Source organism: Musca autumnalis, unplaced genomic scaffold (assembly GCF_047663935.1).
Source record: "Musca autumnalis isolate F117 unplaced genomic scaffold, ASM4766393v1 scaffold_4, whole genome shotgun sequence".
Lineage (NCBI taxonomy): Eukaryota > Metazoa > Arthropoda > Insecta > Diptera > Muscidae > Musca > Musca autumnalis.
This window is the reverse complement of record NW_027411977.1, coordinates 112,348,831-112,373,160: the sequence shown is the minus strand read 5'-3', so window position 1 is coordinate 112,373,160 and position 24,330 is coordinate 112,348,831. Positions and strand designations below refer to the sequence as shown.

General features: G+C 34.3%; 1 protein-coding gene and 1 long non-coding RNA gene across 6 annotated transcripts in view; one reads left to right on the top strand and one right to left on the bottom strand.

The window, feature by feature from the left end:
* Prps (phosphoribosyl pyrophosphate synthetase) overlaps positions 1-19,524 on the bottom strand; it is a 51,701-nt gene extending 32,177 nt beyond the window's left edge. For 3 of the 5 annotated variants that reach the window (XM_073987430.1, XM_073987431.1, XM_073987433.1), the window contains exons 1-2: positions 14,371-15,070; positions 8,299-8,524 (exon numbers count right to left, since the gene is read on the bottom strand). In XM_073987430.1, the coding sequence (XP_073843531.1) occupies positions 8,299-8,524; positions 14,371-14,407 (263 nt within the window). In that variant the 5' untranslated portion in view covers positions 14,408-15,070. Of the gene's footprint in view, positions 1-8,298; positions 8,525-14,370; positions 15,071-19,228 lie in introns of those variants that run through there. The other 2 variants (XM_073987432.1, XM_073987434.1) reach the window with 2 other exon arrangements.
* Positions 467-13,161, top strand: LOC141404122 (uncharacterized). Its single transcript, XR_012412953.1, has 3 exons — positions 467-550; positions 636-691; positions 13,065-13,161. It is a non-coding gene; the product is annotated as an uncharacterized lncRNA (long non-coding RNA).
* Positions 19,525-24,330: the final 4,806 nt, after the last annotated feature.

The following is a 24,330-nucleotide window of genomic DNA, read 5'->3' as shown; positions in this document are numbered from 1 at the left end:
AAAATAGAATGCCTACAAATGATGGAAAATGGCAACAACAACAAAAACTAAAGCCAACGAGCGGCAGGCAGTAAAACAGAAATGAACATTTTAGGGGGCCAAAATTGGAGAGTATGTAGGTATTTTATTTGACCGGCTATCAGGCAACGCAGAAAATGATGACAAAGAGAAAACCCCAATAAATTGGAAACAAAAACAAAACTAGACCTAAAATAACAACAAACTTTGTGTGTCGGCAGTCAGTAAAACAAAAGGGGGCGTGAGGGGTTTAAATGTTTTGCGCGTGTTTGACTGGGGAGCAGATAGTTTTTGTTGCTCTCGTGTTATGTTTTGCTGCTAACGATAACACTATCCTAACAATAATAAAATTCTTATTAGAAACCAAATGAAACCGGAGAAAGAAAACACATGTCTTTGAAGAGTGTATTTTTCTTTTCTGCAGTATTCACTATCTCGTAAATTAATAGGTTAATTGAATTACTTGTAACGTCATATTTTCCAATGGCAGTTAAAAAAACATTGAGAGAATGGGAATTAAAAAACAATCTATGTATGTACTTTTACTAACACGTAAAAAAGCTATCTCATACAAAAATGTACCTATCTAAAATATTTTTTTTTTATTATTTTTATAGCTGCGTACTCATAAAAGTGTTAAAATGTCATTAGACAATGCTGTCATCATTGTCAGGTAGGTAATTCATAATTCTAAAAACAACATGTCAAGATAATTTTAATGATTTAGTTTTTATGAAAGAAAAAAAAAATAAATAAAACAAAACTTCTAAACAATAACAAACACCTCTATTTAGGTTATGTTAAGAAACCATTTGACAAAACCTAATAGAAATAAAAACAAAATCTATAACACGCTTGTGGTTAGTAGAACCAATATCTCATGTGAATTGTATTATTAAATATAAGGTTATTGGCTTCTATTCTAGGGGAAAAAGAGAACGAAAACGATATTTTAAAAATTCACTCGTCATTGTGTTGTGAGTATTGTGGAATACCAACTAATATAAAGATAGGCTGGGTATATTATTATTGAAAGCTACATAAAACCGGATACTAGCCGGCATAATATTTTGTATTATTAAAGGTAAATCAGCTGTTTTTAAAATCAAACAAACTTAGCTGATTAATGTCGACCGAATTGAACAACTTTTGAGATGAAAATATGAAATACGGAAGATCAATGTGTTTATTTTGACAATTTTATACCCTCCAACAAGTATGTATTTGGCATAGCTCCCATATAACGGCACCTTCCGATTTTCGGTATTTTGAGGGTTTTAGCTACAATTTTTAACCTAACGATCTTTAATATTACTTATGAGGTTTTTAGGAGTCACAATAATTCTTCACCAAAAATTGTCAACATAGATCCATGTTTAGGTATAGCCCCCATACAACAGTACCTCCCAATTTTCGGATTTTGAGGATTTTACCTACAATTTTTAACCGAATTGGCTGTAATTTTACATTTAAGGTTCTTAGGGGTCAGAACACTTCTTCACCAACAATTTTGAACTTAGACCCATTTATAGGTATAGCCCACATATAACGGCACCTTCTGATTTTCGGTATTTTCAGGATTTTAGGTACAATTGTTAGACGAACGAGCTTTAATTTGAAATTTGAGCTTCTTAGGGCTCACAACACTTCTTCACAAAAATTGTCAAAATAGGTCGCTGTTTAGGTATAGCCACAGAGCCTCTCGATTTTCGGTATTTTTGAAGATTTTAGCTACAATTTTTAACCGAATTAGCTGTAATTTTACATTTAAGGTTCTTAGGAGTCACATCAATTCTTCACCAACAATTCTCAACTTAGGTTCATGTTTAGGTATAGCACCCATACAACGGTACCTCCCGAATTTCGGTATTTGAGGGTTTTAGCTAAAATTTTTAGCCGAACGAGCTTTAATTTGACATTTGAGGTTCTAGAGGTCACAACTTTTCTTCACCAAAAATTTTCAACATAGGTCCCTGTTTAGGTATGGCACTCATATAACGGTACCTCCGGATTTTCGATATTTTGAGAATTTTAGCTACAATTTTTAACCGAACACAACACTCCTTCACCAAAAATTGCCAACTTAGGCCCATTTAAGGTATAGCCCACATATAACGGCATAAGGGTATTATCTTGATTTTTTTCTAAATTACCCGGAACTTGACAATTGAGATTTCCTGCAGTCGCGAAACTTCTCTAACAAAAGTTTTCAACATAGCTCTATGTCTTGGAATAGCCCCCATAAACGGTACCTCACGAATTTCGGTATTTTGAGGGTTCAAGCTACATTTTTTTACAGAACTACCTGTAAAATGATATTTGAGATTTCCCGCAGTCGCGCAACTTCTCAACAAATAATTGTCAATATAGGTCCACGTTTAAGTATAGCCCCATCAGCGACGTAGACATGGGGTTTAAAATTTGGTATTTGGGGTTCCCAGTGCTCAAAAGAATCTCCACATAAAAATGTGAAAATTAATTATATCGTAAAAGTTCAGAATATTTCATGGCGGAAATTCGGCCCGGCCGAACATAATACTTTTTTACTTGTTAATATTTGTAATTTTTCGCACTGTTTAGTAGAATCTCAGTGGTTGAAAATCAAAGGATGTGTATTATTCCACATTTAATATAGGAAGACAACTGAAAAACAAACTTTTAATTAGCATATACTGTGAAATTTTCTAATAACCGGTTACATATTATTACCGGATAAATCTGGCATTACCGTTTCGATCCGGATACAAGCAAATAGTATTGAAATTGTTTAACAAATGTATGCCCTGTTTCACTAAGACGATTCGAATACAAATTTGTTCGAACTAATACCAAACTAATGTTTTTGAAAAATACATATTTGATTCGTTTATTTTTTTCAATGAAATGAAAATTTTCACACCTGATAGTCCCAATTTACATTGGGCGAGTTTACTTGCGGCAATTGTCATTTTGCTGGAGAGAGAGGTGAGGCATATGGTAACCCTTTGCCTCTCAGCACCCTCTCTCACCTACAAACTGACAATTGCCGCAAGTAAACTCGCCTAATGTAAATTGGGACTTATAGTGTAGTGGTAGTAATACGAACGAATTTGTATTTTTAACCAACTAAAACTGTTAATTCGATACCATTTTAAACACATTAACTCTAACAAAACATCTCACGTGTTAATTTCTTCAGGAATGAAATGGATTATATCTTATTGGTACACGTTTAATTTAACATGTGTCAACGATGTTTTTCTATGTTCTTGCTTATAGGATATATTTTTTATAATTTTTTAGGCCGTTTTGTTTAATTTTTTCTTTTGGTTTGTTTGGCTTTAGGCCAACAACATATGGTTTCTTGTATTATGTATTGTTGTTGCCATTTTTTTATTTGGTTGCCTAGTTTCAGTTTGATAAATATGTATTAAAAAGAATTTAAATAATATATACTGAATATACATACATGTTTAAAAAATAATTTATATAAACATATCAATAAGATTTATTGACGTCCATGACAGATTTGGTAATTTTCGTATTTTCAAATATTTCCATACAAAACATTAAAAAGAAGAACATCGATTACACATAGAAAAAACCAATCAATCGCCCTTTCGGATAATCCTCAGAATTTTTACCGAGGAGTTAACAAGAGGAGATGTCCCAATTTAAGCTACATTAAGAGTTATGGCCACTTGCAAATTTTAAAAAATCGAAATTTATTTGTTTTTGATTTACCGACAAAAATCGGTAACCTTAAAATGCAAAATTATGAATGAAAAGTTTCAATAAAAGTTTAAAGACCTGTTGCTATCGGTAGAATTTAGCAACAGCTTTATTTTGGTTGTTAACTTACCGAAAATTTTCGTTAATTACCGAAATTATAAGCATTTTAATTTTACCGATATTTGTCGGTAACTCGAAAAATGGGTTACAGAATTCAACTATAGGTACAGTATATGTTGCAAAAAATTTTGGAGTTGATCGGAGAATAGAAACTAAAAGTGTTTTTCGAAATGAATGCGGCGCCCACTGTAGCTCCAAAACGAATGATCTTCATATGTTTTTGAGGGAATGTTATACACATTCAAATCCAATCTTTAAGCGAGAGACCTACAAAAATTACGGACTTATGGCCAACTAAACTACAACTTTTTTGGTTAAAATCGAAATTTTTACTTTGACAGTTCACCATTTAAACGGATATTTTTAATTCAATTTTGCTTAAGGGGAAGATTATTAGGTTCTTAATGCTCCCACAAAAAGATATGCCGATCGGTTTATTCGTTTTCGAGATACTGTGGACACTGCAAACTGCTTAAGTAAAAAACAGTGTTTCGTAGGCGGCAGTTTTTCAGAAAACTATGCAAGATTTTTCTACAGAAAAAATCCCGAATGTTGCTCAAGGTGTTACCTTTCAGACTAAAAAATATCTTCTGAAAAATTTGGTAGATTTCTTGTAAAAAATGCATGAATAATGACCTTTTTGGTGCTCGATAAGTGGCCATAACCCCTTAAAACATGTACCTATAACGACTATTCTCTAAAGAAACGTTTTTATGCCATTAGCGTAGGCTAAATACCAAATTTCACACATATTTGTTGAATAATGTGGTTAAAACCTTTAAAATACCGAAATTCTGACGGTATCTTTCTATGGAGGGCCTATATGAAAATGTGGATTCTCTGCAAGAATGTTTTATACCTCCAAGGAAGACTTATAACAAAATTTCAACCAATTCGGTTGACTAATAAATCCTTCAAAATACCAAAAATCAAGAGGTAAATTTATATGAAGGAAGAATTCTGGAAGAGTCGCTGATGGTTTCAACTCTCACTTGCGTGTTGCTCGGTGGCAGGTTTGTTGGACTTCACCCTCCACTCAGACCCCTACCCTTACAATTTTAAAGGTTGCTGTATTACAGATGTAATACGCCTTGCCCTTTTTCTTTGATACACTGGCAAGAGAGATCGTCAAGTCCCACCCTGTGGAAGACTTCCCACCTCTTCACTTCCAAAGTCTCATTTTGTTTACCAAAGACCTCGAGCATTCGCCCCGTCTCGAACTTGCAGCCATATCCCTTGATGTATACCGCCGCATTGGTCAGGTGAGGTGCCGGACCCTCTATTTGTGTCGATCAGCGCATAGCCAATAAGTAGGTACCGTTTTATAGGCGATATTTCAAAAAGTGAAATGTGTTTTTTCGCTTTGAAGCTAATTTTGTGCTTTATTTTTGTTTATTTTATGAGTAGGTTAACATCATGGTGGAATAAGAAGGTGTTACATCAAATCATGTCAAACGTCAAATTTGCTAATTATAATGCATTACTGTGAATTGCTTGTTTACATTTTGTATGTTATTTTATTCACAATAACGCATTTTTACAACTGGTATGAAGATCAGCTGTTTTTGGCGTTACACCTTATTATTCCACCATGGTTAAGATCTAAATCAGGTATCGCAACTTTTTGTTGCATAATTTAAGGAGTTTCAATTGTTTATGGTGTATGGAAAGAGAAATTCTATTTGCTTGCTCGCGAGTAAGGGGAATGCCGATAACTGATCTAAACCAGGGATGCCCACCATCATTTTCTAATGCATACTTTACGGGGTGTCATTGTATGTGTGCATGCTATTTTAATTGGTCGAATTTTTGTGTGGAGAAAGAAAGGTTCACTGAGAGCACACGTGCGCCCAATTGTGCGACGCTGATCTAAACCAGTGTTAGGCAAGAGAGAGCTCACGTGCTCTCAGTGAACGCTTTTCTCTCCACACACACAATTCAAGTAATTGAAAAAGGATTCACTCACATAATGACACCCCATAAAGTATGCAATAGAAAAATATGGTGCCTATCGTTGATCTAAACCAGGGATGAGCACGCCTGTGTGCTAGCACAGAGGCAAATTGTGAAAACGTACTCTTAGTTTTTTGTGAACCATAAACAAATAAAAGTTTATGCAATTTTTTATTTATATTTTTTAATAATTTGCATTGTGGACGATTTTAGACAACATTAATGTTTAAAAAATGTTGAAATAAGTAATTAAACATCAAGAAAAATTAAATATTAATTCTCCCTTAAATTTGCCTCTCTCTCGATTTTGCTCAGCTCTGATCTAAACGATGATTCCCAAAGTTTCATGCGAATATCTATCTCCATTTTTACATAAAAACGCACACAAATACTCTTATTCTTTTATGGGCAATAATATGGCATCTCTGTTTACATTGACACTTGTGACATTTCTTTATCACAAAAAAATACGGGTGACAACTAAATTACCGTTGCATTCACAACAACCATACGTAGGCTAACATTGTATTGTTGTGCACTCTTTTTTTGCATTATTTGTTTTTATTAATATTTATTTTCTCTTTATTTTCATTTGATTATTGTCTGTTTCTGCCTTATCGTATCTTTTGCCGTTTCTTTGGGCATTTTCATTCATACTTTTATCTTCCCTTTGTTTAAAAATGTATTCTGACGAAGCTTTTCAAAGAATACCTTATTTTTCTTAAGTGTCAAAAGAGAGATACAAAATAATAAACAATAAAACAAGGCAAGAGAGTCTCACTCACTTTATCAAATTTTACAAAGAGAGAGTATAATGAGAAGGCAAAAAATAATGCGCGCGCAAATGTTAAGAGTTTTATTTTGACATTTTGCAAACTGAGATACCCCCATAATGAGAATAGGAATTTCTTCTTTTTTTGTTTGTTGTTTTGAATACAAGCAAATTTACTACTGCGAAATGAAATGAAAAATGTATATTTTATAACCTCTAAATTGTGTGTGCGTGTTTGATGGTTTCCCCCTTCCAAAGGAGGAATGGTACCAACAATATACACAGATAGCTAGCTAAGTATGCATTGTCTGTCTGTACGTAGGCTTCATTGTCAAGGAATCCATAACAAATCATTTACGTTTCGGTCGCTAATGCACTTGGGAACTTTTAACTAAGAATAAAACCACATGATTTTTAGAGTTGAGGTAAATCAGAGGTTATGACGGTGTTTAGAAATCAAGACCACAACTGTAACTCAATTTTCTATTTAATAATACTAAACTGCCTACTGGTAGGTATAGATAGCAGGTATTCCCTTTGTTTCCAGCTCCACCACACACTTGTTCCTCCCATGACCTTTATCTGTTTGTTGTGCTTTGATGAACATTGAAAATAAGAAAAATTTAATCGATATGCTAATTGAATTAAGAGTAGTAAATAAAAACAAGATTGTCTAAGTGGTCGGTCGATGGGTCTCAGCTGAGACTGCCAGTGGCTGGATGGATGGATGGCTGTCTAGAGCTATTGAATCATATGTTTTCTGTATACACTTATGTATGTACATATCGGTAGGTAGTTGGGAGAACAGCAACAACTACATTAATTCCGATTTTACTTTGTGTTGATGTCAGAAAGAAAATCTGTAACATTGTCATGTCATATATTCGTACAAGGTAGGTACAGTCATTGGACTTAATGGCGCAGTCAGTCATCTACTTATGAATGAAATCAATATTTTTAGTTTCATGACAACCAACAACTCGACTCACTCCCCTTTTTTTAGAAATGTATATCATTGCTGAAATAGAAGAAGCAAAAACTTAGCAACTCCTTTATTGGCATTTAACCATGTTTTCAGCTGGCTGGTTGAATGGTACAAGGGCATCAGACATCCTTGAAGTTGTTATCGTTGGCAACGTTAGCTGGCGGCCAATGTTGTGTAGGTAGGAATAACAACCACTGGCTGGAAAACCAGATTTGGAGTCCAGTGTTTTGAAACTGAATTTCCGTTAGACACACACGCTCACAGAACACAAATGACAGCCGTCAGCCACCTTGAATGAATGATGCCCACATTAGTATGGCATGTGGAGGCATGTGCTTTCCAAGTGTGATGTATAGCCCCAGGAGAACAAGAAAAAAACACCATCCACATACACATTTATATTCAGTCATTTAAACAAAATTAAATTCACGTGTTTCTTTTGTTTCACTTTGTTCCTGCTTCTTCTTCTGCTCTCCCTTCCCACTGTGTCACAGCTCAATTTCCATTTTATTTTTGTTTTATACACAATAGTTTTATAATTCAACAACAATTTATTTAATTTGTAATGAAAAAATATTTTTCACTTTGTTTTGTTGTTTGTTCTGTTCTTGTTTTATTTTTTTGTTAGTCTGCACTTGTTCACATTCACCTTTCTTTTATTTATTTACTTTAAATTAATTAATTTATTTTTTTATAATTCTCTTGTTATCTTTTTTTTATTTTTTGGTTTTCTACTCACCATGTTTCCAAGTTGCTGAATTTCTTGGTGACTACTTTGCCCAAATCGATACCCAAACGGTCAACAATCCTTTGGGCCAGATCTGGATGCGATGTACCCGAAAACACTTTAATGTTTGGCATTCTGGAGTGTAATGAATTTAATGTGCTGGCTTGTTTCTCCAAATTGTCGCGTATCAAACTTTTTGCGCGTATCGGATTAGCAGATCGAACTGGCATCACACAATCTACGAGTACAAGTTTTTATTACAAAAAAATAATATAGGCAAACGAAAAGAAACGTAAAAACACTCACACATACACAGACAAGTAATCAACACATTAAAAAAAGCAACAATTTCTTCTCTTTCTCGCATTCTCTGTACTCTTTTATCACACATACGCACAAACACATACAAATGTCAATAATATAGGATTCCCTTAAAAATGGTACAACGTGAAGAGACTCGTATTACAAGAGGCGTTGTCACGCTCATTATGCAGCAGGTAGGATTTGTGACAAAAAGGTAGTTAATGTCTATTCTAGGATTTCTATTGTTCTCTGTTTTTTTTTTTAATACACAACCTTTTTAAGGGCCAATAAAAATGTTTTTATTTTTGTGGGATTGAAACAATGTGTTTTCAATATTTAGAAAATTACCACTATTAAACAACCAACACAACGAAAACCCTTCAATATATTGACTCAAACCTGATTTTTAGTACCTAGTCTGTCTTTATCCCAGCGTCGTTTTTTAAATCAAACAACTTTTCTTTTAGTGGGGAAAATTCCTAATTACTAAATTAAAGTAATTTTAAAATAAATAAATAAAACGCCAACACCCCGCTTTTGATGCTAATCTTATGAATATTATTCAGACCACCTATAACATACAATCGGACCTCTATTGTTCACAATTAATCGGGAAACTCCATTTGCCGGGAACAGAAAACGCAGCTTTTTGTTTATTTTGCAAACCTCAATAAAGGGGTTATCCATACTGGCCACTTTCGTCTTATTTTTGTTGCCTTATTTTAAAGTACAAAAAGCATAGAATATACAAGTCAATCGGAAAAAATTTGAACTAGATATGAGCGTTGGAAGGAACAAATTAATTGTGTTTTGTATGTAATAGTACGGGATTTAGTGATTGCAGTGGGTCTAAATTGTCAAATCCATTGCGTATATGTCAAATAAATTCTCATAAAAGAGGTTAATGCAACAAAGTCCATATTTACATTAAGTCCATATTTACATTAGTCGATTTTCCTTGCGGCAATTGTCAGTTTGTAGGTGAGAGAGGGTGTTGCGAGGCAAAGGGTTACCATATGCCTCACCCCTTCCTCCTTCAAACTGACAATTGCCGCAAGGAAAATTTCCTAATGTAAATAAGGACTAAAGCGAGTGATTTTTTTTCTAATTTTGTACAAAAAAAAAACTACCAATTTTTTCAACCGAAATTTTGACTTTGACTTCACTTTTAAAAACAAGATTATTAGGTACCTAATAAACCCATATGATGATCGTACAATAACTTTAACAAAAGTAGCTCAAGATGTGCCCTTTCAAATAAAAAAGATCTGCTAAAAATGATTGGTGTTCAATAGCTAGCTATTAAAACTAGCAAACTTGGCTGTCACCCTCCCCTTCGAATATCTGTCACGTGCCTGTAGTAATCTAAGTAGAATGTTTAGCTTCTATTAATAATTCATCAGAATTGTTAAATTTTAATTATAATATTTGCGATTTCAACACTAAATTGGGTTTAATATTTTCAACTCATGATGCGTCACAATGTTGACATTTAGAAAATTTTTCAGAAATACTTCAAAGTAATGTTCCTTGTATTTTTGTATTTGTATAATCAAAAATTCTACGTAATTATTAAATTTGGCAATACGAAAGATCAAGCAAATTATTCTCTTTATAAAAGCGAATTTAAAGTTATAACAAACTGCCATACAAGCAATATCTTTTCACAAAGGAGTGTGAGATTAAAGACAATCCAAGACAAGACAATCCAGAATGTAATCATACATTACCAGTTGCCTCTTTTTCTCCAATTGATGCTGGAAATTTTGACATTTCTGAAGAAGAGGTTTTTGAAGTCATTAATACAATAAAAACAACATAAAAAATGACGCTACCGGTCTATGTGCAATTTTTTTCGCTTGCTCCTGAATGTTACTTCTATTTTCAAGGAAGGATGAAAGGATGATGTAAAATGCCACAGACCCATTTCAAAACTTTCATACGTCTGAAAAATTTATGAACAAGTTATTTTCAAGAAATTGTTATTTTATTGCCGGACGATAATCTCGCCTCAACAACATGGATTCTTTTCTGGAAGACGTACTGCAACTAATTTAACATTTTTACCGATTACTGCATATCAGTACTAGAACGAGGTAGCCAGGTGGAAGCATTCATATGTGGATTTATTCGTACATAACCGGTAGATTATGCAACGTTAATGTCGACGGTTTTGTTTCTAGAGCTTATTTTCAAACGTCTGGAGACCGTCAAGGTAGTATCATTGTCGAGTTGCTCTTTAATTTATTTGTTAATCATATTTCATCATGCTTTTCTCAAACGAATTTTCATGTATATGCAGAAGACATGAATTAATTTATTAGAGTCGATTCTTTGTCGCGATTTGTTTAGCCACTACAAAGAACTGGTAAACTGTTTTCATCGATTGGACAATAAATATGGGGCCTTTGGCCCCATACAAATTTTAAAGAAATCGCTCTACAGACCACATTTATTGTCCAATCGATGAAAACAGTTTACCAGTTCTTTGTAGTGGCTAACCAAGAAATCCTAAAAAAAAAATTTGAAAATCGGGTCAGATTTTAATATTAGCTATATAAAGGAAACTTTGGGGCCCCAGTGGCACGTGTTAACATACTCCGATTGAGCTCAAACTTTGGCAATATTAATTTTTAACAAAACTAAACATTTTAGGAGGGTGCCGCATAAAAAATCCGACATCGATTATTTCCCTTTGACTATTGGCCACCACTGTATGTATGTATATCTATAAAAGAGGAACATGTTTGTACGTTTGTTAGTAATTTATGGACTCAAAGACCGCTGAACAGTTTCTTCTGAAAGCTTCAGAGTATATTACAGCATGGCCTGAAAGTAAAATAGGCTATACATATAGATATCTGATGTAACTCAAAAAATTAAATGTTATATGCAAATATCTATAGAACGGTCTCCAAATTTGGAATTTGTGACGGAATTTAGTCTAGAAATAAATTTGCAAATTTAAATCCAAATCGGTTTAGAGCTGGATACAGCCCCATATACAGTCAGGGACAAAAGTTTACATACACCCCATAAATCTCGGGTTTTAGGACAAGTAATGACTTTTACGAAATTCCAAGTATGCAGTTTTATTTCTTCTCACTAATTAACAATATTTGAAACAACAAAAGTATAATCCATAATACAAAAACCGGTAAATTTTACAAAAACCAAAAAATGGTGGGGACAAAAGTTTACATACACCCCAAGGAAATTGTGTATTACCGTAGAATTTATGGAATTAGCGGCAAATTTTATACATTTTATTGTTTCAGGGAACGTCTCTGGGTGTCCAAGATATATTTTAGAGAAACAAAAATAATTTTTGGGGCTTAAATGCCGTTATTTAAGGTCAGAATTCTTGTATTCCTCATCAATGCTGACCCTTGCTTAATTCTTTGCGTTTTAAGGTATTGTACTTTATAAAAAGCATAAAATTAGTGTCAGATGGCAAATTTTGAGACTCTAGAAAGCTTTGAAGTTGTTCTTGCTCATAATATACCTTCCTGGACGTCGATAAGGCACGTTTTCCCTGAGATTTCGCTGGAAGTTAATAGATTCCGCCGAATTTTTTGCGCAAATTGTATACCGAAGGCCTTGAATTGCCTTGTAATATGGTCTGATACAATCCCTGGACATCAGTTGAACCAGAAATGTGAAATATTCTTTTACAAACCTGCTCCCAAAGCTTCCATAGCATCAAAATATAAACACTACCAAAAAAGCATGAAATTTGTACCGTGAACAATGTCGTTTTTGTATTATGATAATTACCGTCACTATAGGGGCGAAAAGTTTCGGATAATTGTACATTTCTGAGTCAATTGATGTCCAAGGATTGTATCAGACCATATTACAAGGCACTTCAAAGCCTTCTGGATGTAATTTGCGAAAAAAAATTCTTCAGAATCTATTAACTTCAAGCAAAATCTGAGAAAAAACGTGCATTATCGACTTCCAGGAAGGTATATTATGAACAGGAACAACTTCAAAGCTTTCTAGGGTCTCAAGATTTGCCATCTGACACTAATTTTATGCTTTCTATAAAGTACAATACCTTAAAACGCAAAGAATTAAGCAAGGGTCAGCTTTGATGAGGAATACAAGAATTCTGACCTTAAATAACGGCATTTAACCCCCAAAAATTATGTTTGTTTCTCTAAAATATATGTATATTTTGTGCCGATTTCATGTATTTTATGTACCAAACACGTTATGTATGGCCAATCCATTCATTAATATGCAACATGTACCTCTTGTCATTATATTTATACAATATTCTCTTTACTCATTTCAATAGCGTATTTTCTCTCCTCTTGGTTTTGCCCTTAATACCTATTTATTATTTATGCGCATTGTAACTATAGAAAATATAAGTTAAATGTTTTTACTACTATTGCCCCAAAAAAAGCTTTGTTCTTTAAGCTTTTTTAACTACTCGAAGATATTTCTAATATATTTAATTCTCTTAGCATGCGATAACCTAAACCGAAAGATTTTCTCTTAGAGATGACACAATTATGATAAAAAAAAAACAACACTACATAATACATACTTCAAAAAGCCGGCATAACAGAAAGATAACACAGCCAGAGACGGAGTTACCAGAAGGATGGTTGGTTTTACATGAATAATTAATTATTTACAATAAACAAGAAAATGGAAAACATTGTATAAAAATGAAATTATTGAAAGAATTTATTTAATATGTATATTTTAATCAGTTACTTTATTAAAATTGACCTCATAATATACACCTACTTTCTATTTACGTCATATGTATTTATTTTGTATTTTGTTACTAACCGTTGTAGTGTTATTGGACCTATTAATTATTTTATTAAATCGTGAAAAACAAACTGATAATATTACGAAAATATTATTGTCTGTTAATGCGAATCATGACTTCATTGGTAACCCCAACAACAGACAACAGCATCTGATATACGCTGACAAGTGTTATCAGCGCTATAATGGGGCATAACAAAATACATATAACCAATTACAAAAAGGTTGGCAACCTTTGTCTGATTAAAACAAATTCAATAACAACGATAAGAAATGTCAATAGACCAGGCATGCCCAGCATCGGCCGTATGTATTCTATCTTATTTTATATTTGTTGACGTTTTAGCAAAAAAACGAGTCTATTTCCAATATTATTACACAATAATATTTCGAATACTTCTTCATTATAAAAAATAACAATTAAATAAAAATTCAAAATTTAACATGCATATTCTTGTAATATTGACTTTAAAGAGAAAAATTTGCAATAATTATTTAATAAAAGAGATGCATTGTGTCACGGTGACACCTGAACATGAAAGAGAGACAATCACATTTTGCAATTTGTAAAAAAATAGATGTAGCACTCTGTTACAGTGTCACTATTAAAGAGAGAGAGAGAGACTCAACATAAATCAGCCATGCACGCGTCTTTACGAAAAAGTTAACTACAACTCTCTTTCCCATATAAAAACCCAAAATAGCATTCTCTTCTTGTGCACCATTGACATAAATGCACAATAGTTATGACAATAACAACAGCAAATACATCACAAAATGCATTTCCCCTTATATAGGAGAGAGTAATCTTAGGGCGCCAAATACACAAGTATAATAAAGAAATGCGTTTACTTAAAATCCATTCTGTGGGGAATGGTCTTTTTTAAACAAATGTGAAATGTATATACCACTCTATAAAAAACACACAGTACATCAACAATGACAACAGATAAAATATTATGTAAAAAAAAAACAAAATTGTCAACGCACCATTTTCATTATTTTCATTCAATTGTTCGCCAGGCATTTTATAACTTATGAAGAATCCTTTTGTCTGTGACAAATTAAAATCAATTCTACACACACGCACAGCTTTACTTAAATATTCAATATGGTCGGCGGATATACATGACCTCCACTTAATAAGTTCAATATCAACTGACAATTTTTTCTGTATATTTCTACTAAATTTAATAAAAAACGTACTAAACCAAATTCGTTTTCGATTTTCCGCTTACGCGTATACCATTGCCACAGACACTAACAGTACATACGTACGCACTTCGACAAAATATTGAAATGTTGTAGAAGGGACACGAAGGGAACGAACAATTTGCAAAAACGTTATTGTTGTTTACACTGTGAATAGATTTATAGTTGGAAAAATAGTCATATACATATGTTATAGCTACGGGGGAACGCCACAAGTATCCGTTTATCCGCAATAGAGTACCGCGACAATACAAAACCACGATACGACCAATCAAGTACAACCAGCAGAGGTATTGTGTTTGTTGTTTGTTTGGCGTCGCGTTGTAGCAGCAAGGTATTTTGGTTTTATTTTGTTCTACTATGTCCACCCAATTGATAGATACACTTTAATGCTCTGCCACTATACACTGCAATAACCAATACAAATGTAAATGAAAAACACAAAAGTAATAACAAATTAAACGGAAATTGTTAAACAATTATTACGGCGCGCTCAGCTGATACAAAAAATGCCATGCAAAAGAAGATGTTCACTCTTTGTTTAATCGCTGAGAACAGCATCAACAACGAAGTAAAAGAGATAATATATTTTCTCAGAGGAAGAGTAAAAAAACCTGTTATGAATAATGTTAAGAGATTGCTTACAGTTGTCATAACTACATATCACTGCTATGTAAACAAAATAGTGACATTTTATTGTTATCACAAAGTAGGTGCGTTGTATAACATAGTATGCTATGTTTACATTGGGATGTCTGATCGGCAACATGACAAAGTAATGTTTACATGTATGTATGTACCTAGTACGTTTAGATTTACAAAATCGACTGGATTTCGAATGTCGATTCCACAGTGTATACGCCCAGTAGAATCCATTGTACTTATTTATTTGACCATTGAAATCTAGTCGGTATGCTTCGGTATACCCTTTCTGAAAGAAAGGGTGCTTCGATTGATACTATTTAAAAAAATCGTGCTTCTTTATAGACCCTTTATGAAGAAAAGTGTGCTTCGATTAGAGTTGGAAAAAATCGATGGCACTAACGATAATATCGATTATTTGTTTAAAATTCAATATCGATAGACAGTTTTTTCTATCGATATTATCGAGTTAAATACCCCTAACCTAAATTGAAATTTCGCGGTTTTGCGGATGCCAGAAAGTCAATTTTTTCCAAAAAGTAAAATGTATTTTTTTTAAATTTGTTATTAAATAAAAGCATGGCCTATAGTATGTCGACCATTCAGAGTTCTGTTATGCCTATATTACACCATATGCTTTTCACATGTATGTTGTCACTCTGGGTATACTTAAGGCCCGCATTCATTTATCAGTCTGACGGCACAGATGACGATGAACCCTTTCTGTATGTGTGACTGACGATTGTGTAGCACAAATCATCAGTCAAGTCTAAAAATCTTGAGTTTCTCCTCCAAAAATGAATGAATTCTACGTTTTTTGTGTTCCTACACCAACATTATTTTCTGTTTTTCAAAATTGTTTATTGACAATTTGAAAATAAACACAATTCACCCAGACTGATGGGGGTTCATTTTGAAATCAAAACTATTTTGATTTTCATCAGTCTTCAAAAACTCACACATACATTCTCAACATTTGGAAAATATACACATACTATCACAAATGCTGTCGGGCAGACTGATAGGTGAGTGCCCTGCTTTATATACAGACCAGCTGATGTCATACATGTGAAAAAGCATATGGTGTAATATAGGCAACAACTTTTGACAACAAACATAATAGACTTTATATTATTGTGATTTGAGTTTCTTTGTATTTTTGTATTTTAGAAAAGTTGCTTCTTTAGACTTGGATAGACTCTTTCTGAAAGAAAGCTTGCTACTTTAAATACTTCCTGAAAGATAGGGTGCTCTTTCTGAAAGAAAGGTTGCTACTTTAGATACTTTTTTGGAAGAGACTTCGAAAGGATGTTTCTTTAGACTCTTTGTGGAGGTAAGGATGTTTTATTAGACCCTTTCTGGAGGTAAGGGTTCTTCATTAGACCTTTTCTGGTCAAAAGGATGCTTCTTCATTAGGCCTTTTCTGGAGTAAAGGGTACTTCTTTGGACCCTTTCTGGAGTAAAGGGTGATTCTTTGGACCCTTTCTGAATGAAAGGGCACTTCCTTAGATCCTTTCTGTATGAAAGGGCGCTTCCTTAGATCCTTTCTGAAAGAAGGGGTACTTCTTTAGACACTTTCTGGAGGAAAGGGTGCCTTCTTTAAAACCATTATGGAGGAAAGGGCACTTCTTTAAATCCTATCTGGAGAAAAGGTTGCTCCTTTAATAGACAATTTTTGAAAGAATAGGTGATTCAATTGATCCTTTCTGCAAGAAAAGAAAACTGGATAGATCCTTTCTGAAAGAAAGGGTGTTTCGATATAACCTTTCCGAATTAAAGTGAGCTTCGGTAGACCTTTTCCGAAAGAAAGGGTGCTTCTTTAGACCCTGTCTTTCCATGGAAAGGGTGCTTCTTTAGACCCTGTCTTTCCATGGAAAGGGTGCTTCTTTAGACCCTGTCCTTCCATGGAAAGGGTGCTTCTTTAGACCCTGTCTTTCCATGGAAAGGGTGCTTCTTTAGACCCTGTCTTTCCATGGAAAGGGTGCTTCTTTAGACCCTGTCTTTCCATGGAAAGGGTGCTTCTTTAGACCCTGTCTTTCCATGGAAAGGGTGCTTCTTTAGACCCTGTCTTTCCATGGAAAGGGTGCTTCTTTAGACCACTTCAGGAGGAAAGGGGGGTGCTTCGTTGGACCCTTTCTGAAGGAAAGGGTGCTTCGTTTGTCCATTTCTGAAGGAAAGGGTGCTTCGTTGGACCATTTCCGAAGTTCCTTGGACCATTTCCGAAGGAAAGGGTGCTTCCTTGGACCATTTCCGAAGGAAAGGGTGCTTCGTTGGACCATTTCCGAAGGAAAGGGTGCTTTGTTGGACCATTTCCGAAGGAAAGGGTGCTTCGTTGGAAACTTTCTGAATGAAAGGGTGCTTCGTTGAACCCTTTCTGAAGAAAAGGGTGCTTTGTTAGACCCTCTCTGAAGGAATGAGTGCTTCGTTAAATCCTTTCTGAAGGATAGGGTGCTTCGTTAGAAACCTTTTTTGGACATGTATCTTCAAAATTACTAAACACGAAAGCAACAAGTGGATTTTGAAAATTTGCGTTCTACATCAAATCCGAACTGAGCGAATAGACATAGTTCCAGGGAGAAATTGCAGAGAAATTCCACTACCAAGAGAGTACTCTCTACGATCCGCACTGAGCGAACATAGTCTCTGAGAAGATTTGTAGGGCAATGATTGGAAATATCACCCTACGGCCCGCCATAAGCGACCATAGTTTCTCAGAGGGTTTGTAGAGAACACTTAAGGAAGGGAGGTCTCTCTGCGATCCGAACTAGGCGAACAAAGGCTCTCTGGAGATTTGTAGTGAAAATAGCAATAAATAGTTTCTAACTTAAACAGGTATCTTCTACACAGCCTAGAGCACGAGCAAAAAAAGCATGTTTCAGTTTTTTAATGCGTTTTTGTCACACTCTAATCACTACAACTTGGCCATTTGTTAATCGATTTTGAAAATCTATGGCTTGTTCTAAAGGCAATATTCTCCCCTTCAAGGAAAAAATAGGCTGTGGAAATCCGTTGTGGATAAAACAAGATATGTCCGTTTAAAGTTGAAATTCCATGAAACCCCGTTTTTCACTACATTTTCCGTTATAAAATCAAAAAACGAAGTGACCCAAAGAAACCATAGGCATTTTCGTCTTCCATGGACTCCCACAGAACGGAATTTATGCATCAGAACCCCTGCAAATTTTTCGTGTAGCACAGTGTTATTATCAACCATAGTTTGATTTGCCAGTTGTACTGTAGCTTATCTAGATTGTATGTAGACGACACTTAGCACGCAATAAACTGGCAAACTTGACAAATGATAAAACTTCTGAACACAACAGGTACAGTAACCATTAGACGCCACTGAGATACTCGTACATACATCTGTTTCTTCACGTCAAGAACAAAAAAAAACACAAAAACAGATATGACCGTTATGACCGTTAAAAAAAAAGAAAAAGTTTCACTAAAGATCTGGCAAAAAACTCACGTTTTTCGGGCACAGCAGATTTCGGTTATAAATAAAAATTGCTAAACACATACACGCATGCATACAACCAAACCAACACCAAATATCACCAAAATACACGCATTAAAGGCTGACAATGACAACGGTCACAACAAAGCGCAAATTATTCTGAAAATAGTAACACATCGCCAAGACAAACAGTGAAAACAAATACTTTTTCCTAAAACAAAATTAATCACTGTCCTATTTGGCGTAATCACTAAACATGTCTGTGGTGCGAATGTCAAGGAAAAACATTAAACATTTGTCAAATATCCAATAAATCCATTATTTTTTGGCATTAAGAAATAGACATCAACAACCTTAACCACGTGTTTCCTAACAAATACACATGCACACACAAACACGTGCAGAGTGCGCGCCACAACAAACCATTCTCATTGCATTGTAAAATTCATCTTTGTCCACTCTCATTTTGCATTTTACAAACACTCTCACACAAACTATTCTAGAGTACACAAAAATAATAATAAAAAAACTTACTTTTCTCCTATTGGAAAAATATTTCCTCTTCGTGTTTTAAACGTCTTATTTTGCTTATAGTACTTTTTCTTGAAAATATGCAGCTTCAATATGAAAAACACTTGACGTTGTATAAAAACAAAATTTCGCGGAAAATATTTGCAGCAGTCGAATCCTTCTGGCCCAATGCAATTTGTCAATTTGTAAAATGGTCACACAGACATAAACACTCGCCCAAAACACTATTTCCTGCCTGTTGGATTATCCGATTTCAATTTCAGTTTAGTTGTTGCCCAAACAAAAGCTGTTATCGTTATGTTTTGGCATCTCTTAAACTTCAAACCCTCGAAGTCAAAAACTCTCTGAAAAAGACCGGCCAGACACATACGCAGCACCACCGACCAATACACTATCGCAAAATCCAGACCCAAAAACACAACACACGCTCATGACAAGGCAATATGTGTAAGTACATGAAGTAAACTTTTTGTATGAAATAAAGTAACAAAACAAAATCGAGATAAACAAAGAAGAACAACATAGAATTCATTTTAAAGAAATAAGCCGGTTACATTAGCAAACAGTGGCGGAGTTTTTGGGGGGATTATAATACATGCGTATAATTTGATATAATGGACTTTCAACTGAACTATTGTAGGCCCGGTATAATTTGGCTAGAGGAACGTATAGAGAATGATATACAGTGAATCACAGTCAAAAGTATCCACTTCAGTTTCTTTCACTAAAATTGCGATTGCTAAGAATTAGTTAATGATAGCGATTTCATTCCTTTTCATATTTTTGCATTAGTGTCTTAACTTAAATATAATAAAATTATCGAAATTCAGGTAAATTTAGATAAAAAATAAAAATTGTTAAACAACATCGATTTCTACCTCACAGTGAAAAGTATGCACTCTAAAAGTTTCATGAAACAAAAAGGATTTTTTAGGGTTTCAGCCCTTAGTATGACATCCTTTTGTTATCCTTTACAGCTTTTAGCCTTTTTGGCAAAGATTTAACTTAGTTTTCGGATCAAGATATCGGAATTTTTCCCCATCCTTCCTGCAAGGCATTTTTCAGGGTTCCTATACTTTAGATGTTACGATTTTTTATAATTGTCTCCAAAATACTCCATAAATTATCTATAGGATTCAAATCCGGGGATCGGGGAGGTGTTTGAATCACTTTTGGACAGTTACATAGCATCCATTTTGGAAAAATATGTGATTTGTGCTCGGGCTAATATATTGATAAAATTGGAATGTTGTCCCAAATCCCATTTTTTCAGCTCCTAAATTTCAAATTATCCTTTCAGAATGTTTAAAAAATATATTTTATCCTTAATTCCTTCGATAAAGACACGATTTCCTACACCGGAAGCACTCATACAACGCCATACCAGAACAGAGTCTCCTCTGTGCTTTACTGTTGAAATTGTGTGTTTAGGGTCGCGGTATTTGCCCTATGACATACCTTAATTGGTCCATATGACCAAAAAGTTGTCTTCATTGCTTTCATTGGCAGCCTGTTTTGGTCATATGGATGTCATAGGGCAAATAAATTTCTACATTTTATTGTTTTGGCAAATGTCTCGGGCTGTCTGAGATATATTTAGAGAAAAGAATCTAATTTTTGGGGGTTAAATGTCGTTATATGAGGTCAAACTTCTTGTATAACTCTTTAAAACTGACCCTTTCTTAATTCTTTGCGTTTTTAGGTATTGTACTTTATAAAAAGCACAAAATTAGTATCAGATGGTAAATATTGAGACCATAGAAAGCTTAGAAGTTGTTTTTGTGCTTAATATATATTCCTGGACATCGATAAATGTACGTTTTTCCTCAGAGTTCTCAAGAAGTGCGCAAATTACATACAATTACATACAATCCTTGGGCATCAGTTTAATCAGAAATGTAAAATATTCTGTTACAAACATGCTCCCGAAGCTTCCAAAGCATCAAAATATAAGCTGTACTAAGAAAACATGAAATTTGTACTGCAAACAGCGTCGTTTTCGTATTATAATGATTATAATACGTCTAAGTAAACAGTTTAAAAGTAAAACCACCTCTCGTCAAACAAAACTTACGCTCTACCAGACACTGATACTACCCGTACTTATGTATGGATCTGAAGCATGGGTACTTGCGAAAGCAGATGAGACAGAACTAGGTGTGTTTGACAGAAAAAATCTTCGAAAGATTTATGGACCAATATGCGTTGACGGTGAATACGGACGTCGTATGAACCACGAGCTATACCAGCCGACCGACATCGATATAGTAAAACGTATCAAACTACAACGATTGCGTTGGCTTGGCCATGTCAGCAGGATGGATAAAGATGCCCCCGCCAAAAAGGCATTTGAATACGAGCCACTCGACGGTATACGCCCCAAGGGAAGGCCAAAACTCTGATGGAAGGACCAAAGTGGAAGAAGATATCACAGAACATGGCATCCAAAATTGGAGAAGTAAAGTAAAAGATCGGTGCGTTTGGAAATCTATTCTTAGTTCGGCTTATGGAACAAGACGTTCTGTTTAATACAAATGCCATCTAAGTAAGTAATACGAAAACGACGCTGTAGGGGCGAAAAGTTTCGTATAATTGTTCATTTCTGAGTCAATTGATGTCCAAGGATTGTATCAGACCTTATTAGAAGGCAATTCAAGGCTTTCTGTATGAATTTTGCGCCAAGAATTCCGCGGAATCTATTCACTTCTTGAGAACTCTGAGGAAATACGTACATTTATCAATGTCCAGGAATATATATTAAGCACAAAAACAACTTCAAAACTTCCTAGGGTCTCAATATTTACCATCTGACACTAATTTTGTGCTTTTTATAAAGTACAATACCTAAAAACGCAAAGAATTAACAAGGGTCAGCTTTAAAGAGTTATACAAGAAGTTTGACCTCAAATAACGACATTTAACCCCCAAAAATGACTTTCTTTTTTCTAAAATATATCTCAGATAGCCAGAGACATTCACCAAAACAATAAAATGTTGAAATTTTGCTGTTAATTCCATAAATTTCACGGTAATACACATATTTCCTTGGGGTGTATGTAAACTTTTGTCCCCATCATTTTTTGGTTTTTGTAAAATTTACCGTTAGTTGTATTATGGAATATACTTTTGTTGTATTAAATATTGTTTTTAGCGAGAAGAAATAAAATATACCCTAAAACCCGAGATTTAGGGGGTGCATGTAAACTTTTGCCCCTGTCTGTATATTGATAAAATTGGAATGTTGTCCCAAATCCCATTTTTTCAGCGCCTAAATTTCAAATTATCCTTTCAGAATGTTTAAATAATACATCTTATCCTTAATTCCTTCTATAAAGACACGATTTCCTACACCGGAAGCACTCATACAACGGCATACCACAACAGAGTCTCCTCTGTGCTTTACTGTTGAAATTGTGTGTTTAGGGTCGCGGTATTTGCCCTATGACATACCTTAATTGGTCCATATGACCAAAACAGGATGCCAATGAAAGCAATGAAGACAACTTTTTGGTCATATGGACCAATTAAGGTATGTCATAGGGCAAATACCGCGACCCTAAATACACAATTTCAACAGTAAAGCACAGAGAAGACTCTGTTGTGGTATGGCGTTGTATGAGTGCTTCCGATGTAGGAAATCCGTGTATTTATCGGAGGAATTAAGGATAAGATGTATTATTTAAACATTCTGAAAGGATAATTTGAAATTTAGGAGCTGAAAAAATGGGATTTGGGACAACATTCCAATTTTATCAATATATGAGCCCGAGCACAAATCACATACATACATACATATGTATTTGTCCACAATGGATGCTATGTAACTGTCCAAAAAAAAATCGTAACATCTAAAGTATAGGAACCCTGAAATATGCCTTGCAGGAAGGATGGGGAAAAATTCCGGTATATCTTGCCCCGAAAACTTAGTTAAAATTTTTCCAAAAAGGCTAAAAGCTGTAAAGGATAACAAAGGATGTCATACCAAGGGCTGAAACCCTAAAAAAAATCCTTTTTGTTTCATGAAACTTTTAGAATGCATACTTTTCACTGTGAGTTAGAAATCGATGTTGTTTAACCATTTTTATTTTTTATCTAAATTTACCTGAATTTCGTTAATTTTATTTTATTATACATTAAGTTAGGCAATAATGTAAAAATATAAAAAGGAATGAAATCGCTATCATTAACCAATTCTTAGCAATCGCAGTTTTAATGAAAGAAACTGAGGTGGATACTTTTGACTGTGATTCAGTCAATAAATAACTGCGTCTCTGTTTCCAACATTAAACACACATTTGATTGCGACCACGTGTTAATAAAAGCAAACAAACAACGCAATAAATATTCAAATCAGAACAAAACACACTTACAAGTGGGCAGAATACCCAATCAACGTAGCAAATTTTGAGATTTTCAAAACTATAAAACCAAGCCCCCTTAGGCAAATACACAGACAATAACAACAATCACAAGCAATTAATAAATTGCGCACAAACTTCTGCTTGGTTCCATATTGAATTGGTTGGTTGTCTGTCGTCTGGTGTTTTTTTATGGACCAACAGCACAAGAACAAGATCGAGCCGTTGACGACAATCAATCTATCGGAAAAATGATTTCTATCAAAACTTTCTCATAAATGTGTGTGAGACTGATGTTGAACAAAAAAACCAGACCAACAGAACTTTGACCTTTACACGTTTTATACATGTATACATACACTCAACCAAAAAAGTCTACATCCACCCTATAAATCTCGAGTTTTAAGGGTAAGAAGCATTTTTATGAAACTCCAGGTACATACACATAGCCCAGAAAGTCTGCGTTCACCTTACTACTTTTTAAAAATGATGCTAAAACTTTAATAAATAGGTAAATGAGATCTGTTTTTCTTTCATAAATATGTTATTGGCACTCTTTAGTACCAGAATAAAAAGAAAAGTTACAGAAAATATATTATTATTACGAAGATAACGGTAGAAAACTGTTACAACTGCTAAATTAGAGCCCAAAAAAGTCTGCGTTCACTTTGTATGTTGCAATAACACCGTTAGTTTTTTTGGATTTTTTTGCAGTTTTCTCCCATTTTTAATCAATATTGTCACAAC